Source organism: Protopterus annectens, chromosome 8.part0, assembly GCF_019279795.1.
Source record: "Protopterus annectens isolate FY-2018-M chromosome 8.part0, PAN1.0, whole genome shotgun sequence".
NCBI classification, from domain to species: Eukaryota; Metazoa; Chordata; order Ceratodontiformes; family Protopteridae; genus Protopterus; species Protopterus annectens.
This window is the reverse complement of record NC_056741.1, coordinates 711,255,657-711,278,396: the sequence shown is the minus strand read 5'-3', so window position 1 is coordinate 711,278,396 and position 22,740 is coordinate 711,255,657. Positions and strand designations below refer to the sequence as shown.

Here is a 22,740-nt window from a genome sequence, read left to right as displayed (position 1 = left end):
TTAGGTCTTGCCCCTACAATATTAAGCAACTCTTCATCAGTATTGAATAAATTCCAATTGTGCTGAATAATATTAACTATGTTGTTATAATGAGTGTTGTACTTAAAAATACCTACTTTTTTGAACATATTGCTCTCACCATTAGTATGTACCACAATATCGTTAGTCTCTTTACCAAGTAAAGGAAAGAAAATATTATTTTCCCTTTTCTCCATAACCTCCTGGAAGATGTTATCCACGTATTCACTGGGGTATCCTCCGTTAACATCCCCTTAAGTACCTTGGTATGGTTCAGGAATTCATAATTCTCTGAAACCATCCTGGCCAATCTAACCCCCTGTCCCTTTACCAATGCCTTCTTTTGGTGAATGGGGTGGAAACTACTAAAATGCAATAATGTGTTAGAATAAGTAGGTTTCCTAAAAATCATAGTCTCAAATTGTTGTTCTACTGTGTTTTTATAGATGGTAATGTCCAAATAATTAATCTTTTCATGTGAAGAAACGTGAAAATTTCAAAAAGTCAGTACTACACTCAATAAATTCAAGAAACTTGTCAAGTTGGTCTTTTGTATCATCCCATATGATTAGTATGTCGTCCAAATATCGACCATAATATTTCCAGCATTTTTCATATGGACTAGAAAAAATAAACTGTTTCCTAGAAAGCTAGAACAGAGTTTGCAAAAATGGGGGCACAAGTTGCCCCCATAGCTACACCATTGCACTGTTTAAAAAACTGCTCTTCAAATACAATAATGTTAGTCTCTAGGACAAAGGAAGGGATCGGGGTCGGAGCCAAAGCAGTCGGCGCCGAGAGAGAGGTGCGCTCCGAAGCCAACAGCTCCGAAGATACAACTCCCTCGGATCTGACGCTCAGCCCTCGGCCCCGAGAGCTCGGATCCGACAAGCTCGCGGGCATAGTCGGCGTCAAAGAGACCAGCGCTATCGGCGCCGAAAAATCTCTGGGTCCGAATGGGCCCGGATCCGATGACTCCGAGATCCGAAAACGAGTTGGAGGAGTGATCGGGGCAAACATGGGGGCCGCACTCCCCCCCCCCAGAGGGGGGGAGGCAAGAGCACCCCCATCTGCATTTGGGTCTGCAAGAACCGACGCATCATCTGATCCATGTCCGCTTCGGAGATGCTTTTGGTTGACCTGGAAGAGGTAGTCGAGGCGGGCCGGGAGGGCCGCCTCGACAACCTCGAGGGAGACCAATCTTCCTCCTCCCGCTCCGGCGAGAAGCTAGGTGAACGGAGCCGAGAGGAGAAGGATCCGGAGACCCCCGAAGGAGACTTAGCCATTTTTGCTGGCGGAGCCGAGGGGTGAGACTCGGCCTGCCTTTTATGGGATCTATGTCCCTCCTTATCCTTGTGCCTCTTCTCCTTAGTTGAGGAGGCACTAGTTTCCTCAAAGCTCAAACCCGAAGAGGGAGGCTGAGTCCCAGGTTGAGCTGAGGGAACAGAGGGCGCCGAGGCCGCTGAGGCAGCCGGAGCCTGAACGGGAGAGGAAGAAGAAGCTGACTCCTGGGGGAGCTTTCTCGCCAAGATCAGCTTGTTTTTCCTATCTCGAAGTGCCCGGGGGTTAAAGGCCGCCAGATCTGGCAGGCCTCTGAAAGATGGGCTGCCCCCAGGCACAAAACGCACTGAGTTTGGCCATCAGCTGGGGAAAGCTTGTGGCCACACTCAGTACATTTAGAAAAAATGGCCTTAGGCCCTTCCGCCATGTTAAACACTCACACACACACTCAAACGCTAAGGGGGGAGGGGAAGTGACAAAAGAAAACTAACTGTACCAGAAAAAATTAAACTAACACTAAAAGGGTAGAAAAAGGTTTACTACCACACACACACACACACACACACGATTTTTGAAACTTTAGGATGAAGTTATGAAAGAAACAATCTCACCCAGCCAGGAGCTCTTCAAAGGGAAAGCTTCTTCAGCCGCGGCAAAAAACGATCTGAGGTAATGTGGTTGGTAGCAGGGGATTATGGGTAGGGGAGGAGCTAGGAGCTCGGATCTTGGAGCTTGGAAAGCTGTCGATCCGATACCCACAGGTTGTAGAGCAAATGAAGTAACTACTTCAGATTGTTAGTTTTGTCTCATCCTGAAGAACAGTTAAATAATTCACAAACGGTTATCATCAACAGACATGTTAACATCTACACTGACCTGATGTTTAACTGAAATAGTAAACAGAAAACTGTTGCCTGGGCCATCTACAAAGCTAACTACTGAGAGAATTATGTTTTACTTGAAAGTACTTATGGCTCTGAAAACTGCTGTGTATTATTCCTAATGACTATTTAAGCAGATACTATTTCAAAAAGATTGTTTTATGGACTTGCTTGTGAAACTAACAGGAGCTATCTAACATTACTTTAAAGCTTATTTTTCCTGAAGAGTGTACCACTGAATTATTTAACACAGACTGCTGTATAGGTCTATAGGTAAATGACAGTTGCTGAGCAAACTGATATTACTTGAAAGCAGTTGGGACTCGGGCAAATTATGAAAATCATACAAGAAAAACAGATACTGTCCAACAAGGGCTGCTGAATAGGTTTGTCTGTGAAATGGAACTAGTTTCAAAATAAACTGACATGACATTTACTTTAAAAAACATCATTGTACAGAAGGGATTGAAAGTTCTTTCACAAATTTGAGCATTGGTTTAAAAAAGACAGTTTACAAAGACCCACTGAGTAGTTCTGCTTATGAAAATTGCATATCGGGGAAAACTGTTATAAATTTAACCTGGAAATAACACTGTGCTGTTCCTGCAAGGTACAGTTGCTAAGGATATAAATAAATAAGCAAATATATTCCATATTCTGACAGTACCAAAGATTTTTACTGTGCATGTTCTGACATTCATTTGCTTACTATTGGATATTTGAAGAGTTACTGGTGTTGCACTTTCTGCACCCTAAAATAATTATATATGTGCATACATATGTATAAGCACCAGGCAAATTCACCACTGTACCAATCATAGCTGGTTGACAACTTTTTCAAGGAAACACAACTCAGTGATCATAGCTCATTAGCAGATAGCATAGGGGAAGTGAGACTTGCCCTCCTGCAGGTCACGAGCAACCCTTGAAATTAAATTTCATTGGGTCAGGTTTTGGTGAAAAATAGTCTAGGATTTATAAACTTAATATTTTGCAACTTGACAAATCATTAGATATATATATAAAGATACAGACACACACCAACCCCCTTTTTCCCTATCTTCACATGGGGTTGGGGTGGCGCGGGCGCGCACTCACACACACACACACATATATATATATATATATATATATATATATATATATTATATATATATATATATATATATATATATATATCTATATCTATATATATATCTATATATATATCTATATATATATATATATATATATATATATATATATATATATATATATATATATATATATATATATATATATATATATATATATATATATATATATATATATACACGACACACTGATGACGCTGGGGGTGAAACCAGTCTGTTGAGTCACTTCTTCCTGTGTGGAATTGCTTGTTCCGGATGCTGCAGTATGGCAGCTAACTGCTTTATGTGGTGTTGCTTCCATTAAACCAGAATTATTTGGATTGCCATATGGACTGACTTTTTGAAAGTATTCTGGAAGAAAATATTTATGTTGGACCTTTGGTGGCGTGTATTTGTTTTGGTCTGCATTCGGAGTTTGCGAGCACCAGGATTGCTTCGGTATGTATGTATATTTGTGTGAGTGTGTGTGTGTGTGTGTGTGTGTGTTTATATATATATATATATATATATATATATATGGCAGCCATGGTGGTGTGGTTAGCGTTGTCACCTCACAGCAAGAGGTTCTCCAGTTTGATTCTCGGCTGGGATGCCTTCTGTACAGAGTCTGCATCTCTTCCCTGCAGTCGCATGGGTTTCCTCCGGGACCTCCAGTTTCCTTCCACACTCCAAAGACATGCAGCAGGTGGACTGGACACTAAATTGGCCCTAGGAGCCTGTGTGTGTTTGCAAGTGAGTGATACGGATGAACTACCACAGCAGGGTTAGCCACCTGGCAGTGTAAACCTTGGCTCGAGATGATTGTCACTGTTGAATTGACACCCCGACAACATGTGCAAAAATGGGAAAAAGGGTTGAGGATGGATGGATATATTTATTTTCTAATAATTACTACAACAAACCTGAAAATATTGAGTAAATGTGATCAAAACTCAAGTAAAAGAAAAATGAAACACATTAAACATTTTTTTGCAGGAGGTGCCCCCCATGCATCCCCCACTAATTATAAATACCGATTCCTACATTGCATTACTGTTGGAAAAGGTCAAATTCTCCAGTCCCCAGTGTTCCACAACTTCATAAAGAAAAAAGCCAACATTGTGACATCAGAAGATACTTGATCAGCTATACTGGCTGTTTATCTTTGCAATAACTTAACATCGCTGCCACCAAAATAACACCTATATTTCATATACATGCTCATATCTCTATCTATCTATCTATCTATCTATCTATCTATATAGCTACACATTCAGGAAAAACCCAGCCAAGCTAGAGTTTTCACTGTGGGATACCTTAAACATAAAGACTTAAAAAGTAAAAAGTCATGGACATTCAGAAGCCAAGTAGCTGAAACACTTGATGTCCTTAAAGGGTCATTTGCGTATATCCCATGGGCCTCCATTACAGGAGGTTTAAGGTATCACACAGTCCAAAGACCAATTTGGCTGGGTTTTTTTTGCAGTTTTTACTGAATGGTTTGTCTGTATAACCTTTTCACCCTTTTTTATCCACACACACACACACACACACACACACACACACACACACACACACACACACACAAACAGAAGTAGGTTACTGCAATTAAAATTCAAGGAACTATTAGCATTAACTACTACGACCAGATGTGCAGACATTTTCAAATAATAGCTGATACAGGATGGATTAATAGGTCGATAAATTCACATATACAAATACATTCCATCACCTACACACCATGTTAACATCTCCGCTTCTAAAAGTAAATCACAAATCATTCCAAAATGGCATTATTCTTCACACATAACTGAAGTGTTGCACCCTATCTTAAAAAACATTTCATAGTCAGCAGTCTATGCAGCTAGTTCATTAAATGGTTTATATTTAAAAAAGAAAATACAAGGCATGCTGCCCACATGGTCATCCTGCAGACTTGCAGATTCACATTCAGATGAGTTAACAGTATCCCTCAGGTTTGTGAAACTTGAAGTGTACAGACACAAGGCTAAATGTTCAAACATGTTAAAGAAAGACACTGTAAACCTTGCAATACCCATTTGATCATCTTCAGATTCTAGTGCTGTAACAGTTACAGAAACAAAGTGAAAAAAAACAATACACAACAGAAACACAAGATCCTTCCACAAACATTTCCTGTTCTCAGATAATACTATCTACTTTAGACAACTTTTCAGAGATAATCAATAATAATGCAAATGCATATGACCACTAACTTTGGAAATAAAATGGTAAATACAAAGTTCTGAAACAATAAAAGCTATTGTAATATGCTATTAACATCAGGAACAATGTAAAATAAATATATTGTTAAACTACAGCTGTTCAGACTGTAAGCATCATTTGCAATGCTGGACTACACCACAGGCGAGAACTAAAGAAGATTAGAAAACAGGTTTCGAGAATCGGTGATCACCACTGGATACGAGATATTCCAAAATGAGAACTTAATGTACAGCAGACTCCCTCTTATCCAGTCTCGTTTTAGCTGGACTCCTCTTTATCCGGCCATCAAATTTTTGTCGTAGCCTTAGCAACAGACAACAAAGAACAACACTTCAGCCACCTACGGGCACTATAGAACATCTTGGCTTATTGTTTTAATCTTAAAATGCTAAAATATTGAAACAAAATGAACTTGCAGTTTTCATTTTATATACTGCATGTTCATTTTCTGTTTCAGTATTTTAACATTTTAAGATTAAAATGATAAGCTGACATGTTCCAAAGTGCAAGGTTAAAGCGAGACCGGATAAGAGTGACAACCTGTAAAGTACTTACGCTTGTTATTTAAGTAAGTAAGTTTGTGTGTGTGATTTAAACTAACCATTCTGTTCATAGTATGAGATAAAGAGTGTGTGTGTGTGTGTGTGTGTGTGTGTGTGTGTGTGTGTGTGTGTGTGTAATTTAAACTAGCCATTTGTTGCTGTGTGAAAGAGGCATGTGTGTGTGTGTGTGTGTGTGTGTGTGTGTGTGTGTGTGTGTGTGTGTGTGTGTGTTGCGGTGTGAAAGCAGAGAGAAGGTAGGTGTGTTTGTGTGTGTATGTTTTAACATACCTCTCAACTGCCCAGACTTAGCCTCATATTTTTGGTCTGCTTCTCATACAATTTGTGGTTTTCTGGCAAATCACAGAGGACTGAAGTCACTAAATAATGATATGAGCTTCAGACTTCATATCCTTCAGAAAATGCACGTGAATACAAATCCTGTTATTCTAGTGTAAGTTTCTAAGTTAGGAGCAATATTTAAAATCTATCTCTATTCATTATTTCAGACTTTGTCCAGATTTCTTGCACTAAGAGGTAGAGAAGTATGCATACCTCTCAACTGTCCAGATTTTTGTATCATATTTTGCCTACTCCTCATAAAATGTGTGGTTTTCTGGCAAATCACAGAAGATTGAAATAACTAAATAATGCCAAACATTTCAGTTTCAGACTTCATTTTCTTCAGAAAATGTATGCTAAGGTAAATGTTGTGAGTCTAGCAACTTTCTAAGTCTGTAAGAGCAATATTTAAAATCTGTCGAGGGGGTAGGGGGTTATAACCTATAAATGCTATTTTATATGCTTTTTCTTATTAACCAGCCATTCGCTTATCCAGCCTAAGATCCGGTCCCAGTGAGGCCAGAATATAGTGAGTCTACTGTACAGGGAGAGCCCAATTAAAAAAAAATGGTTTTGTCATGAAATCTGTACACAGAAACTGAAATCCTTTATCAGAGATGCAATTTCCTCCTCACTAACCAAGGTTCTTTCAAAAACCATGATCAATAAACGGGAAAAAAATAATTACATTAACACACGTATCTGCAGAAACAGCAGTAAATAAGGAGCTGCTACTTCCTTTCTGCTCACTAACAAAGAATTTTAAAAAGATGTGGTTACGGAGTACAAAAAAAATACAACTAAATGAAGTAAATGCAGCAGGAGTTACAATGACCTGTGTGTGTCTCATGTGTTTGTTCGTTCATGCATGCATGCATATTGTGTAATGGTTTGACTAGCGTCTGACCACAAAAAGGTAAAATACATTATGGTGGCTACTACTTATGCATTAATTGATCACAATCAGTTATCTCATCTGTGAACAGTCAACAAAGTGAATAGATCTGTATGCACGCGCACTCGGGATTTGTAATGATATACACTGCATATGACTGATAACACTGAATGTGATGAGAATAAAACATCTGAGGTGTATGCAGTCAAAGCAACTGCAATTGTTGGGTACATTTGCATGCGTGCTTCTGTGTGTTTGTGTACAAGTCTCTGCCTCTTCATTTGCATGCATGTGCATCTGAGTTTCTGTATATGTATAAGAAACTCCCTCACTCAATGCCATTGAATGTGTGTGTGTACACATTATTAAATACTTATATAACATATTTTGGATGCAAGACATTTCCTCCAACTACAACTACATATCTTAAACCAACTTTAAAATATTAGATGGGAGGAAATAACATCACAAATATTTACAATATTATATACTTGTATAACAAATACAAAACTATTTAACAGAACTAATTTTCTAATTTCTTCAAAGTGGGCATTACAATGAAGTAATGGATTTCAAGGAGTGGGGAGGTATTCTACCAGTGGCACTGGGTCTCATAACACCCCAGGGCAGTCTGTTATTTCCCTGTAATGCCCATCATGGAGGGACATTGCTGCTTGTGTAACCTGTCACCCATTCAGAATTCATCATCATCATCATCATCATCATCAGTGTAATCTAATTGAGGGAGGGGGAATGCTTTCAAAAGAAGTGCTTAGAACTATATCAGAGGGCCACCTGCTTGTTGAATGTCCTAAATTTTAGGTTTGCTGCTGGGCAATGACTTTGAGATACAGAGCTGTGTCATACTTAGATTTATACATAACCAGATGACACTTACTTCTTGTACACAGAATGACAAAGCCACTTTTTTATTGCTTCTGTTGCTTTCCCAGCTCAGATTGTACCTACACATTTTCCACCTCATACACAAAGTAACTAACCATAACTAGAGGGATTTCTGTAACGGTTTGTTAAAATCTGCAAAACTTTTGATTCTCTGGTGACTTCAGGGAGATAGAAATAAAAAGACTCCTTGACTTTAAGGAACACTGTAGTCTTCAGTTCACATGCAAGACTCTCAAACAACGCAAACACCACAAAACAAAATGGAAAATCAGTGAACAGCAACTGTATAATAAGCTGCACATGAATGCAGAAAACCCCAGCTATAAAACCAAATAAATAAAATGTATATTTTTATTTACACATAAATAAGACCAATTCTCAGTAAAACTTATTCTGAAAAGGAATGTTTTCCACATCATAGTATCTTATTTCCTTGTGCCATATATTATTTTATGTTCAAAACTAAAAAAATGAAAAAGTTTATGGTCACAAAGAATAATCCTAAACTTTGCACAATTACATACTGCATTCACTTTGAATATTATACAATATTTACAAATATTACAATAAAAACAAACTCTACCAATACTTTACAGCACAATTTACATGGACAGAAAATGACAATGATATTAAAAAGGTTTAGCATCTTACCTCACTGTGTGAACTCCTTGTAATAAAGCAGTATTTACCTCTTGGATCAGGTTACAGAAGCCACACAGTAAAACAATTACAGCACTGAATACTGACATAAAAGAGGCCAGACTAAACCAATAAAGATAAAATGAAGAGGCTCCCAAATGATTAATTCAATGTCACTGTAAAAGAAAATAAACGTTAAGCAGGTGGAAGCCCTACACAAAACATGGGACATTTAGCCTTCCAATCAGTTTCAGTCCATTTGCTGCTTTACCACAGGATGAGCAGTAAAGTAATAAATGAAGATATAAGAAAGCTTACAAACAATACTGTAAACTATGTTGGCTTTGTAACTTTCAGATTTAACTTGCCATCTCCCCTTATGAACTAGGATTGTACAAAGGGGTCACAAGGACCAATCCCAAGGCACTGGGCTGTATCAAAAAATGAACATACCAAAAACAGAGCTTTTTCTGGGAGGACTATTAAAATGTTTTTTTCTCCAAGTGCAATGCTGTGACATGCTGAACACACACATCAAGAGTAGTGGCTAGCACCAACATGTGATCCTTTAAGCATAACTAAACTTCAGGTTATTCTTGCTGATGTATTCTATGGTATTCTTCATGTACCGAGTCATATTAAAAAGTCACCTCACTTCATATAGTTGCCACAGATCTGAATTCATATCAAAGCTATAAGCACTGCTGTGGTTTTAAAGCAAGTGCTCGTTCTGCCTGCAAGTTGTACTACAGCTACAAAAATTGCTAAATTTTAATTGGAATTTGCCAGCCATTTTGCTTTAACTTGGTATGCTTCTTCCACATTCCCTTCATGTCAGCAAAGGGTCAATGCCTCAAGCTGTTGGGTTTTTAAATTGTAGAAGTACACATCTTCTGATGACTATGACTGCTATATCCTCAAGAAAGTGGTTCTAGAAATTTCAACATTTCAGTTTATTCTTGTTCGTCGTCTGTCGCAGGCAGGTCTCGATCTGACAGCTGATCAGTGTTGCTGGTACTGGTACCATCATCATCTTCCTCTGAGCTGTTATCACATGATGTGTGGAACAGTCGAAGTAGCTCTCGGAACCGGCGGGAGACCTAAAAGACAAGAAAATTGAAAGTTGACTAATTTACAAAAGGAAATCAAACAAAAACTGAAACTAGCAAAAAAAAAAAAAAAAAAAAAAAAAAAAAAATGAGAACAAGCTAAACAAAATATCTACACTCAATGAAGAAAAAAAATCAAATATCCTACATACAAATTATGATTCTGTGAATGTACCAGCTGCCTAACATTAGCCCTGGCTACACTTATTAGTCACTTTCTAAATGGAAGCAAATCTAACATGCATTATCTTCTCCACTGTACTAATACCAGTTTTTCATATGGCTGGATTTGCAGACCACGTTCATTACGGATGCAGAATAAGATACAACAGTACTGCATTGTCAAATGTGGCACAATAATTTGATTGCTGAACTATGTAACGTGCAGATAAATTAAATATAACATTCAGTTTTCAAAGATAACTCTATTAGTTCACCATCAGAAATGATGCAATGTACGATAGATATTAATGAAAATGTTAAAAGAATTCCAATATTAGCAGACTCTTGCAGCAGTAGTGAAAGACAAGACAAATGTGCATCAGACAATCATGAGAATATGAAGTTTATTTACAGCAATGGAGAAGGACTGCTCTTTTCACCAATATCACAACCAGTATGACTCTCTGGTTACTTAACAGTCATTTAAGCACTTCTACTGGCACCCAACAAATAACTGGTGCATATGTCTTAGGTTGAAGTATTCTGTCTCTGCAGAATTTTTCAAAAAAATGATGTGTTCAAGTGGAAGGCAGATTTCTTCAAGAAAGTACACTTCAGTTTTTTATTGCAGAGGGTAAGTTAATAAATCCCTGATATGTAAACACCTCTGCCTGCAAATCTTGTTTTTGACAAGATAAGTAACACAAATCTCTTGCTATTATTTGCAGGACTCATTTGTCTTCAGTGATGATTACCCCACAATCCTTTGAGAAATGTGCCAGATGATTATCCACTGGAGGAATGGAAGCAAAAGCATGGCTGCTCCCTTGGGGGGTGTGGCCCCACAAGACCTATGCTTCCTCTTCTGTTCTAAGTATATTACAGATATAAGAAATAACACAAGTACTCAAGACTAGGACTTCCTAGACGGCTGCACAACGAGTAACAACTTGTTTCTAGCTCTCCCAGTGTGAAAATAAAAACTCAGCAGAGAAGGCCAGTAGACTTGTGTTTATGGGTAAATTTCAGTAACTGACTAGTAAGTGCACTGCCTGGATGCCAGGAATAAAGAAATAAAGACCTGGAAAAAATCAACTACAAAAAGTTTGGAAGAAACACTGCCTGGGGAAAGTTCTGCAGCTGTTCAGCAAAAAACAATGCAACCTTCAGACATTACAGGAAGATATAAGACAATTCCATACAGACCTGGTTAAAATAAACAAAACACTGATGGAATATATCAACGCAAACAACAAAAGGCTGAAAAAATGGAAGAAGCTTTAAACAAATATTCAGATGAGATGCTAAAGCTGCAAAAATCAGAGGATAAAATGAAGAAAAGGCTCGCTGAATATGAAAACTGCTCAGGAAGAGATGTTTCAAAAAATAATACATTTAGACAGAGCACATAGAGAAACCCGAGATTTTCAGCTATACCTGAGAAGCTTAAAGAAACAGACTGCATTAATTTTATGAAAGCACAAATAAGCAACTGGACTGGTTATTCCACAGCAGGAATTGTTAGTTGAAAGGGCACATTGTGTATATGCTCCAAACCTAGCTATAAGAAAGCAACCTACAAATTTAATAGTCAAGATGTAATCCTACCAGCAGAAGTAGTTGATTGAGTCTGAGAAAACTGTGGCAGATGGACAAAATACTAAAAGTGGAAGACGGCAGAATGTTTGTGGAGAATAGATAGGGGGGTTAAGAAGATGGCCTAATGGTTAAGATGCTTGCCTTACAAACACAAGGTGCAGGGTTTGAGTCTCACAAGGGATAATTGGCTAGGCTTAAAATGGCAGTTAGCCTAGTACTAATCTATGAACCTATACTCATACACCAGGCAGAAGAGGAGTAAATTCATTCCACTATTCAGGGAATGTCAAGAAGCAGGTGTGACACTCAAACTACTGTATCCAGCTGTCTTTAAGGTATTCTTCCCTGGAGAGACCATAATCATTTTTGATGAAGTGCATGCTAAGGAGGAAATACAAAAGTTTTTCCAACAAAAAGTGAGCTTTGAAACAGAAGGAGATTCTGCTTCTTGTTCTTCTGGTAATAAAGACCACAGAGAGACTGCACCTGTGAAATCTTTTTCAGTATTTCAATGGAAAATGTTGGAGAGAAAGAAGGTAGCATGAGAGCTGACTAGAAGAAGCGAGAGTATGTTGGGAATGAAGGAGAGACAGGACAAGATTTGGACGATGGAGAAGAACAGTAATAAAACCAGTAACTTACTGTGGGATTTCAATGTAATAATTACACTTGTGAAATATGATAGAACAAGAAAATCTGGAAATATTGGACATTTTCAAAATTTGTTGGACTTGTGGGGGACTCTAAAGTATATGCCCTACTTCATGGCATTAATGTCCGAAAAAATACTCTGGAGGGGAATAGAGGGCAGAAAGCTAACTGTAAGTAAAGAAAACATTTTCTGTTCTTAATAGTACTGTATTTGTGGTGTATGGTTTTCTTTGTATGTTATTTTTAAGTGTAATAAGGATTCTACACAGGTACTTTTTCTTTCCTTCTCTCCCCTTTTCTCTCTTTCTTCTTGTACAGTTTTGAAAACTATAGGCAATGCAATATAAAAAAAGAGTTGGGTTAAAAAGGCATGACAAAGTTAACATTAATGTACTGTTTCTCACTCTTGCATGGGGAAATGACTGAATTAAGGACCTTAGACTGATTACTTTTGAGAGAGAGCAAGTAAATGAAAAAGAATATTGAATATTATAAAGCTTTTTTCTAGCAAATGCAAATATACTTAGTAGCAATTCTGCAGCTGGTCTTCATGTTTCCATGGAAACAATCTGATAAAGCGAAACTAGAGAGCCTAGTGGAAGGGGAATTGCTGAGGGAAAAAGAAGAGAGAAATTGGCTAGGACATAATGTTCTCCGAAAGCAATCAGGTCTTTTCCCAGCTGGGAGAGTTTTAAAGATAATATACAATCCAATTAGACGAAGTAAAGTTTTCTCAGTTTTTCTGAAATGCAATGGGGATACTAATATAAACAGGTGATTTTGTTTTGTTTTTTTCTCCCTTCTCTCTTTTTCTTTGTTCAGCTTTAAGAAATGTAGGCACTGCAATGTAAAAGAGGAAGGAAGAGAGGATGGGTCTGGTTAAGAGAGTATGACAAAATAAAAATCAATGTACTTTTTCCCATGCTTGCACAGGAAAATGACTGGGTTAAGGCCCTAGTAAAAAGTTTATTACAAAGCAGGCAAATGAAAAAGAATATTGAATGTTATAAGGCTTTTTTATGGTAACAAGGTATCCTTAGCAGTTTTGTGTCTGGTTTGCATGTCACTAGAAGACAATCTGATAAAGGGAAATGGTTTGGAGAAAGTGTTTACTAAAAGCATTCAAAGTGTTTTCTCAGCTGGGAGAAATGCTGTACCATGCGTATTAGCACGACTAGAAAGAAGTTACGTCTTACCATAACATTCCATTTGAGTTGTTGATCTTCTTCCAGTCATCACTGATAGGTTTGGTTCTGAGCCCTCGGAACTGAGTCGGTCTTATACCAAGTTCGCAAGCACCAAAAACCCTCGAGCTAAGCTGCTACCCACAATGCCCTTCACTCAGTTACCTCAGGTCGAGTTTGCATGCAACATATAGAAGAAACAGAAAGTCAGAGGCCATCTCTATGCAGAAACCCTGAAACACCACAAAGACCCAGCAGATCCACCAGGAGCCTTCGGCAGGGGCCGGTGGGAGGGTGTGATGACTGGAAGAAGACCAACAACTCAGATGGAACATTATGGTAAGACATAACTTCTTTATCTGAAGTTGTTAATCTTCTTCCTATTCATCACTGATGGGACAGAATCCCAAGCTACTTGAAGAACCTGGGTGGCCCTTATGGAAGAACATTCCTGAGAACCATTGAGCCAAAGGCCGCTCTTACCCTGGAGATTAGATCCAATTTGTAATGAATGATGAAAGCATGGGGTTTAGCCTAAATTGCTGCTGCACAGATGTCATCCATGGAGGCCCTGGAGTGGAAGGCAACAGACGCAATAGCCCTAGTTGAGTGAGCTTTGATTTGATCAGGCTTAGGTTCATTCGTAAGTGAATATGAGAAGGTAATGCAATCCCTGAGCCATTTTGACAAAGTAACTTTAGATACTGCACACCGCATGCTAGGACCAGAAAAGGAAATGAAAGGTTGGTCTGACTTGTTAAAGGACATAGTTCTGTCCAGGTAGAAATGTAGTTGTCTATGAACATCCAACGAATGCAGGCAGTATTCTCTCTTGTTTGAATAATTTGGAAAGAACACAGGGAGTTCAATGGACTGGTTAATAGAGAAGTCGGAAACCACCTTGGGGAGAAAGGCTAGATTAGTACGAAGTGATACTATGTCCATACGGAAGATCAGATAGAGGCTCTTGATACATAAGGCTTGCAACTCAGATATTCATCTGGCTGAAGTGGCCGCCACTAAAAACAAGGATTTCCATGACAGGAATTTTAGATCACATGTAGTAGCAGGTTCAAAAGGGGGTAGAGAGAGGGACTGGAGAACCCGGGAGAGATTCCATGCCTCCACCGGCTGTCTGATAGGAGGTCTGCTATGGAAAATTCCCTTGAGGAAGGTCTTGCAAAGTCGAGAGGAAATAAGCGGGACTCCATCTGAACCATCATGGAAGTTGGAAATAGCTGCTAAATGGACTCGAATGGTGGAAGCTGATGCACCACTGTCAAACAACTCAGAAAGATAGTGAAGAATAGTAGCTACTGGAGCTGAAAATGGATTTAGCATCAGATTATGAGACTTTCTGGTGGATGGTTTATGGGAGGCCAGAATAATATCACGGACAGATGAGGAGAGGGTTTCCTGCCTGGCAACTAACGGAAGTGGAGAAGCCAAGCCGTCAGCTTGACAGTGGATAGATTCGGGGGAGTCGGCCCTTGTGGGTAAGAAATGAGGTCCTGACAAGTGTCCAGGATTCAAGGAGGTTGAAACAGGTGAGGTCGGAGACGAGGCCAGAAAGGGGCAATGAGGATCACTTTGCTTCTCAACCGAATAGCTTTCCTTAAAAAGAGGGGGATCAGAAGTATCAGAAGATAAGCATAAAGGAGACCCCGTGGGCCAATCATGAGTCAAAGCATCTCTCGGTGACTCCCCATGAGGGGGAAAGAGGGCAAAATATCTGCTGCATTTTGTGTTTGAGGGGGAGGCAAAAAGGTCACAGCATAGCTGGCCCCAATGGCTGAAGATTTCTGCCGTCATGCTCGGATATGAGACACCACTCGGGAGGATGGAGGATGCATCTGCTCAGCTTGTCTGCAATCACGTTGGAGCTCCCCGGGATATGTGTTGCGATCAAAAATAGGTTGGAAGCTATCACCCAATGCCAGAGTCTCATGGCCTCGCTACATAGGGGATAGGATTTGGTCCCTCACTGTTTATGTACCAGACGACGGACATGTTATCAGACTGGATAGCAATTGTTCCTGATGGAAGGAGCGGATGGAATGCTTGCAACGCCAATAGCACTGCTCTTAACTCTAGGACATTGATATGCAAGTTGACATCTATGCTGGGCCACGTGCCTTGGACTGACTTACCCTGGAAGTGCCCCCCCACCCTATTAGGGAAGCATCTGTGGTGCTGGGTTGGGGATCGTGGAAGGGACGACATCAAAAGATTTTCATCTGTACTCATCCACCAGAGGAGATCTTGTTTGCAGGAGTTGGTGATGAGAATCTGAGAGCGCAAGGGATGAAGACTGGATATCCACTGGGACAGAAGGAGCCATTATAGTAGTCTCATATGTAATCTGGCTAGGGTAACAATTGGGATGGCTGCCACCATAGACCCCAGAGCCTGAAAAACTTTCCTTGCGGACACCTTCCTTCGACAGAGTATCACCTGTACTTGTACCCCTAATCTCTGAAGTCTGTGAGGGGGAAGAGAGACCAGACTTGTTTGAGTGTTGAATACTGCCCCAATAAATTCCAATTGTTGTGTGGGCTGAAGATTGGATTTTTCCCAGTGAATGGTGATGCCCAGCAACTCGGCTAGTGCTAAAGTGTAGTGAAGGGCCCTGACCAGGAGGCGCTTGGTGGGGGCGGAGAGGAGCCAATCGTCTAAATATGGAAACACCTGGAATCCCTGAAGTCTCAGATAAGCTGTCACCACTGCCAGGCATTTTGTGAACACTCTGGGGGCCGTCGAGAGACCGAATGGCAGGGTTCTGAATTGGTAAGGATTGGCTCCCAGCCAGTAGTAAAGGAGACTCCTGGAGTGTTTGTCCATTTTGATGTGGTAATATGCATCCCGGAGGTCTATCGAGCATATCCATACATCCTCACGAAGAAATGGGAGGATGGATTGAATCGTGACCATGCAGAACTTGGTCTGAACCACTGATTTGTTTAGCTAGCTGAGATCCAAAATGGGCCTCCAGTCCCAGTCTTTTTTGGCAGCAAAAAGAATCTTGAGGAAAAATCGGATCCGCACTGGTCTGGAGGGACCTGCTAGATGACTCCTTTTTGACATAGCTTTCTTACTTCTGAAGCTGCCTCCTCCCTTTGACTGGGTGGAACATCGGGAAGGGATTTCGGAGGTCTTGGGTAAGAGATTAGGGGGATGTGATACGCTCTGGAAATTATTCTCTGCACCCACTGATAATTTGCAATATAGTGCCAGGCAGCTTGGTGCAGAGAGAAATGAGCCCCAACTGCTTCCAGAGGAAAGCAATCAGGCAGTGTTTAAGGAGCACTGATACGGTCGTCCCAAGAAAGAATCCCTGGAGTCCTGATTTTGGGGACCCCCACTGCCCCGAAAGGGGCGTCTTCCATTATTGCAACCCTCTCCGCCCCTGGGGAGTCCTCACCACGTGCCTCACGGAAAGGACCTTGAGACTTTTTGTGCCACATCTTTCCACTCCTCTGATTCCTGGAAAAGGAGCGCTGAGGTTTGGAAAAACGTATACCCACGGCGGACAAGGTCTTCCCATCCTGCTCGCACCTGGCTAATGTGTCCTTGACCTTAGAACTGAACAGAGCTGATGGTATGATAGGGGCTTTTAAAAAAGACAACTTGAAGGAGTCCGCGAGGTCACAAATGCACATCCAAGCATGGTGTCTCATAACTACGCCTGCACCTACAGCTCTAGCCACCCCTTAGGTTCTGTGGGACAGCAACCTCATGGACGAGTTGGAAATTGACTCTAGGGTGGCAAGTTGGGAATCAACTTTATCACATGCCCTGTCCGAAACTTGACCAGTGAGGGTTCCAGAGAGCTTGGTTATGAGATCTCTCTGGAGCCTCGTAAAATGTGAAACTAAAGCAAAAACAGTGTAGTTCCGGTGACAATGAAGGCTGTCTTCTCAATGCCAAATATGATTGTCCAAAAACGCAAAATATAGTCCAAAAAAGATGTTTCTAAAAATTTAATGAGTACACCAGATATAACAAAACAAAAAAAATACATCCACTGATTTAGCGCTTTCGTCTCCCTCCGGAGACTTCCTCAGAATCAGTTAACTGACAGATTTTAACATCTTATATACAAACTGGGCTGGCAATAAAGATTAATTAATTAATTAATTGATTGATTGTCTCTTAAAGACCTACTATACATACTAGGCCATCAAAAATAAGTTGACATGATAAGTTGACCTTTTAAAAAACAGTGAATTTATTAATAAATATCTGTACATATATATATATATATATATATATATATATATATAAGAATACATAAATACTTCTTTGTGATTAGTAAATTGCATAAAAAGACATGAAATTCATAAAAATCATATAAAACCCCTAGTATATGTATGTATACTAGAAATATTATTAAATAAATGGTAAATGTAAATGTAGGTATATAAATATAGTAAATATATAAATATGTAATAAATAAATATATAATGACAATAAGATTACAATGAAGTTAAAATACCCATACAAGTTAAAATAGTCCCTACAAACATCTAATATATATATGTACAGATATATTTATTAATAATGTACTTATATCTATGGTGATTTATTATGACAATTATTTATAAGCATATATATGGGCATCATTATTTAAACGTCAATATTTATTTTTTTGAATACAACGGTTCATATTTGTAGATGTTTGAAAAAATAGATGAAGACAGCACGGAATTGCCATTATTTCGGTGGAACATGTTGTTTTGGATTATTTCACTAAACTGTAGTGTTATACTGTTCCTGTATAGTATGAATTCACTGTTTTTTAAAAGGTCAACCTATCATGTCAACCTATTTTTGATGGCCTAGTATGTATAGCAGGTCTTTAAGAGACAATCAATCAATTAACTAATTAATCTTTATTGCCAGCCCAGTTTGTATATAAGATGTTAAAATCTGTCAGTTAACTGATTCTGAGGAAGTCTCCGGAGGGAGACGAAAGCGCTAAATCAGTGGATGTATTATTTTTTGTTTTGTTATATCTGGTGTACTCATTAAATCTGTTTTAAGAAACATCTTTATTGGACTATATTTTGCATTTTTGGACAATCATACTTGGCATTGAGAAGACAGCCTTCATTGCCACTGGAACTACACTGTTTTTTTTTTTTAGTTTCACTGCTTTTTGTGCCTCGTAAAATGTGCCAAAAAGTTCAGACACCTAACCGCAAAAGTCACTGAAGCAAAAACTCGCTTCCCTAACCTGTCCACCGCCCGGGACTCTCTGTTGGGTGGGTGGACAGCAGGACTTGCCTCCGCAAGGTCCTTTTTAGTGGCCACCACCACAGCGTCTACTGGCAAACCTTTAGACCAATGGGGATGATCCTCTGGAGGACAGAGTATCTTATCTGATCTCCAGGGAATGGCTTCAACGGTATCGGGATTATTCCATGCCTGCTGCACAATGAGCTTGACTAACTCATCGGCGGGGGGGGGGGGGTCACCCAAGAAGGAGAGGGCCGAAAGCGGAAGGCCTGCAGGAATACGGATTCCTCCGAGGAAGGCTTGGAGGGCTTCCAGTCACCCCTCTGCCTCAAAATTTTCAGGATTACTCCAAATGAGACATCGTCAGGGGGTGACCGTGGGGACCATTCCCCATCATCATAGTCCATATCTTCAGTGAGGGACTCCTCTGGGGAGTCCATGTGTTTCCTCTTACATGCCCGTTTCTGAGGGAGTTCTTCGGTGGAGCATCTGAAGAAGACTCAAAGGGAAATACCCTGTACAGGGGTTTCCTGGGTCTTGCGCTCTTGATGTCCTGGAGGGTGGCCTTTGATAGCTGCAGCCCAGAGGGAATGGGTGGTAGGTCCGATGTAGGAGGATTGATTGAAGCAAGCGCCCTCTCCATCACCCAGAAGGCAGGCCCGCCTGAAGAGGAATGGGAGCCCGGAACCGAAGATGACAATTTTGGAACCAGAGTCACACCCCGCTCCATGCGGTCCGCTCCCGGAGACAGATCCTCAAGCAAAACTGGGGCGGGAGTCACCCTCGGACCCGAAGACGGAACCGGTGAAACAACCGAAGATGTGGCCAGAACCGAGGGTTCCATCCCCCAAGCATGAGATTGAGGAAGGGTGGGTTCCGATGGAACCGACACTCAAAGGGGCCCCGGAGCCTCAGACATGGTCACTGTCAACACCGAGGAAAGGGGTCTTCTCGCAGATGTCGGAAATATGAACCTTGGAACCGAGGGGTCCAAGGGAGGAGAATACGTGGGGGTCGCCGGGGCAATGGACCCAAAACCCATAGTGGGATGGGTGCACGGAAAGTTTGCAATTCCCCTGGCAGTCAGCAGCTGATCAAATAGGCGCACCACATCCAATTCAGACAGGCTCCTGGTGGACCTTACCGATACCCCTCAGAGGGAGTCAGGCTGGTCCAAAAAGGGGCTAAAAGCTTATCTGGCAAACGGATCCGTAGAAGGGGAGTACTGGGTCCGTGGTGTAGTGGAAATCGGCACTGAGGATTCAAGTTTAGAAACTGGTAAAAGGGGAATAATCGAAGCCGAGAACAGGCTCGAAGCCAAAGTCACAGCTGGGGTGCAGGTCAATAGCAGCTCCGAAGAGGCTGTCGGAACCGACATCGGAGCGGAGATGGGGGATATTGGTGCTGAGGTAGAGGCAGGCAAACTGGCTGGAGCCGAAATCACAGTGGGAGCCGTAGTCGTCAGTGCCGAGGCCGGCATCGACAAGGTGATCATGGCAACTCCCGTATGAACTACTGGAGCCAAACTCGGAGCCGAGGTGGTCGGAACAGAGGAGGCGATTTTATGTTCCGAAGAAGTCTTATGGGCCTTATGCTTATGAGGCTTGCCCCTATCATTGGCCAGTGAAGAGGGGTCAGAACGAGGACTTTTTTGTCCACAGATGGAGGGGTTGAGACCTCCAATGCAGAAATCGCCTCAGAGAAGGTAAAAGGAAGCAGGTCTTTGAGAATTAGCTTATTACGCTTTTCATTCAGCATCTGCTGACTGAAACTGGCACAAATGTCACATGGAGGTTTTGCCGATAAGTGCGGAACCCCCAAACAATAAACACATTCCTCATGCAGATCGCTATTAGGGAGTTTACCATTGCAAGAAGAGCAATGTTTAAACCCTGTTGTCCCTTTCTTTTCAGACATATCAACACTAAACAACACAATGCTTATCTAGAAAGGAAAGTTAGAGATAGAAAGGAGGGAAATACCAACAATGGTATTGGGAATACCACAAGGGTAAAAAGGGCGAATACCAACAATGGTACGAGAAAAGAGATACCCATGTGTACAGCTAAGTTATCACAGAAAAAATAATAGTTTGACAGGAAAGAACTCACAAATACTATAAAATTTGAAAAATACAACACTTAGCTGGAGAGCTCGGTGAAACACTGCTATATGGCTGTGCAGCAAATGAGATCTGGCATAACTGAGTGAAGGGCATTTTGGGTAGCAGCTTAGCTCAAGAGTTTTTGGTGCACGTGAGCTTGGTATAAGGCTGACTGGGTTCCGAGGGCTCGGAACCAAACCCATCAGTGATGAATAGGAAGACGATTAACAACTTCAGATCCTTTCTTTGTGGTTAACTCTAGCCTGTCTGTGTGGCTATCAACTTAGAACTTTTGTTTTAATTAGGCAGCAAAAACTTCAATATTTGAAGATGTATACAGTTTCATGTGTTATTAAGCTGACAGGTTTTAGAGGGGCGGGGTTATGGGGATTTGTTTGTTCTGTTTGTGGGCTTTAAAAAAAAACAAAAAGTTATGTAAGATGTGGTGCAGGCACAACTGGATATGACAAGAAACAACTGTATAAAAGACCAACCTGCCGAACAGTATATGCATGTAACATAAAAGTTGGAACTAGACATTTAAAAAAAGCACTTACACAAAAAAGATGGTAATAATAACTATATAAGAAAGTGATGGTTTCTGTAATGTCTTTACATCTGAATGGTCTTACAAATAAATATAAAAAGGAAAGAGTAGTGAACTATATTAAACAACGTAGAGTGCAAATAGCTATGCTACAGGAGACACACCTGGAAAGAACTGAACATGTGAATTGGATAAAGAAAGTTTTTTAGGATAGTTATTCAGAGGAATATCTGAGGCAAAGGAAAATAAGAGCACTTATATTAATTTCAAGAGGCGTTCCAATAGTGATAAAAGAGGAAAGAAAGATAATAATGGAAGACATATAGCACTAAGGTAAGGGAGGATTACACTGGCATGCATTTACATTGCACCTAAAATTGCTATAATGGAGCTAAAGAAAATTCTGGGAAAAATAATCAGCTTTCAGCAAGGAATATTACTTATAGGTGGAGACTGGAATTTGGTTTGCAACAGTGAAGATGTGCTTGGGGGAGGGGGCTATAAGAAAAAATATAACAAAAGAGGGAAGATTTTTGAAGAAATTTATGAAAATGTTTGTCATGAAAGATATGCATTCAGTACTAGGAGTTCGGAGTGAATTTACATATTATTCCCCAAGATACAAACACTGGGGTAGGCTAGATATAATTCATCTCTCACAGGAACATGTGCATTTAACTGAAGGTCTTGAAATGCAGCCAATAACTATTTCTGATCATGCGCCAATAATCACTAAAATAAAAACGCAAGGTAATGAAATAAAAATGAGACACTACCGCTTTCCCACCTATCAGTTGAAAAGAGAGGAATTAAAGGAATGGGTTTTGGAATTAATTCAGGCGCTACTAGAGAAGATAGCAATTTCTTCTGAAAATATAGCTAGGAAGTGGGATAAAATTAAAGTGGAGTTTAAAACTAGGGTGGAAATAAAGGAAAGGGAGATATGGTTAAGAAGTAACAAGAATTACTTAGAGGGACTGACAAAAGTTAAAGTAATGCAAAATAGGGGGCATCTCTCAGAACAAGAAAAGGAACAGCAGAATGCTAATCAGAAAATAAGGGATCACCTCAATAAAATGCACAAATTTAGAAAGAATGCTGTTAACTGGTTTTTTTTTTGATAATTCTAGAGCACAAAAACTTTTAGCACGATGACTCAGGTAACAGAAAGTGCTGTCACCAAGTTTCCAGGAATCTACAACAAGGAAGATAACAAGAGATTCAGTAGAAGTATTAGAAATATTTCAGAAATTTTATGAAAGTTTGTATAAAACAAAGAAATATGA

At 40.2% G+C, this 22,740-nt stretch overlaps 1 protein-coding gene across 2 annotated transcripts in view; it reads right to left on the bottom strand.

Moving 5' to 3' along the window:
- Positions 1–8,558: 8,558 nt before the first annotated feature.
- GON4L (gon-4 like) overlaps positions 8,559–22,740 on the bottom strand; it is a 3,426,849-nt gene continuing 3,412,667 nt past the window's right edge. For both annotated transcript variants that reach the window (XM_044080158.1, XM_044080159.1), the window contains one exon: positions 8,559–9,960. In XM_044080158.1, coding sequence (XP_043936093.1) covers positions 9,814–9,960 — 147 coding nt within the window. In that variant the 3' untranslated portion in view covers positions 8,559–9,813. The remainder of the gene's footprint in view (positions 9,961–22,740) is intronic.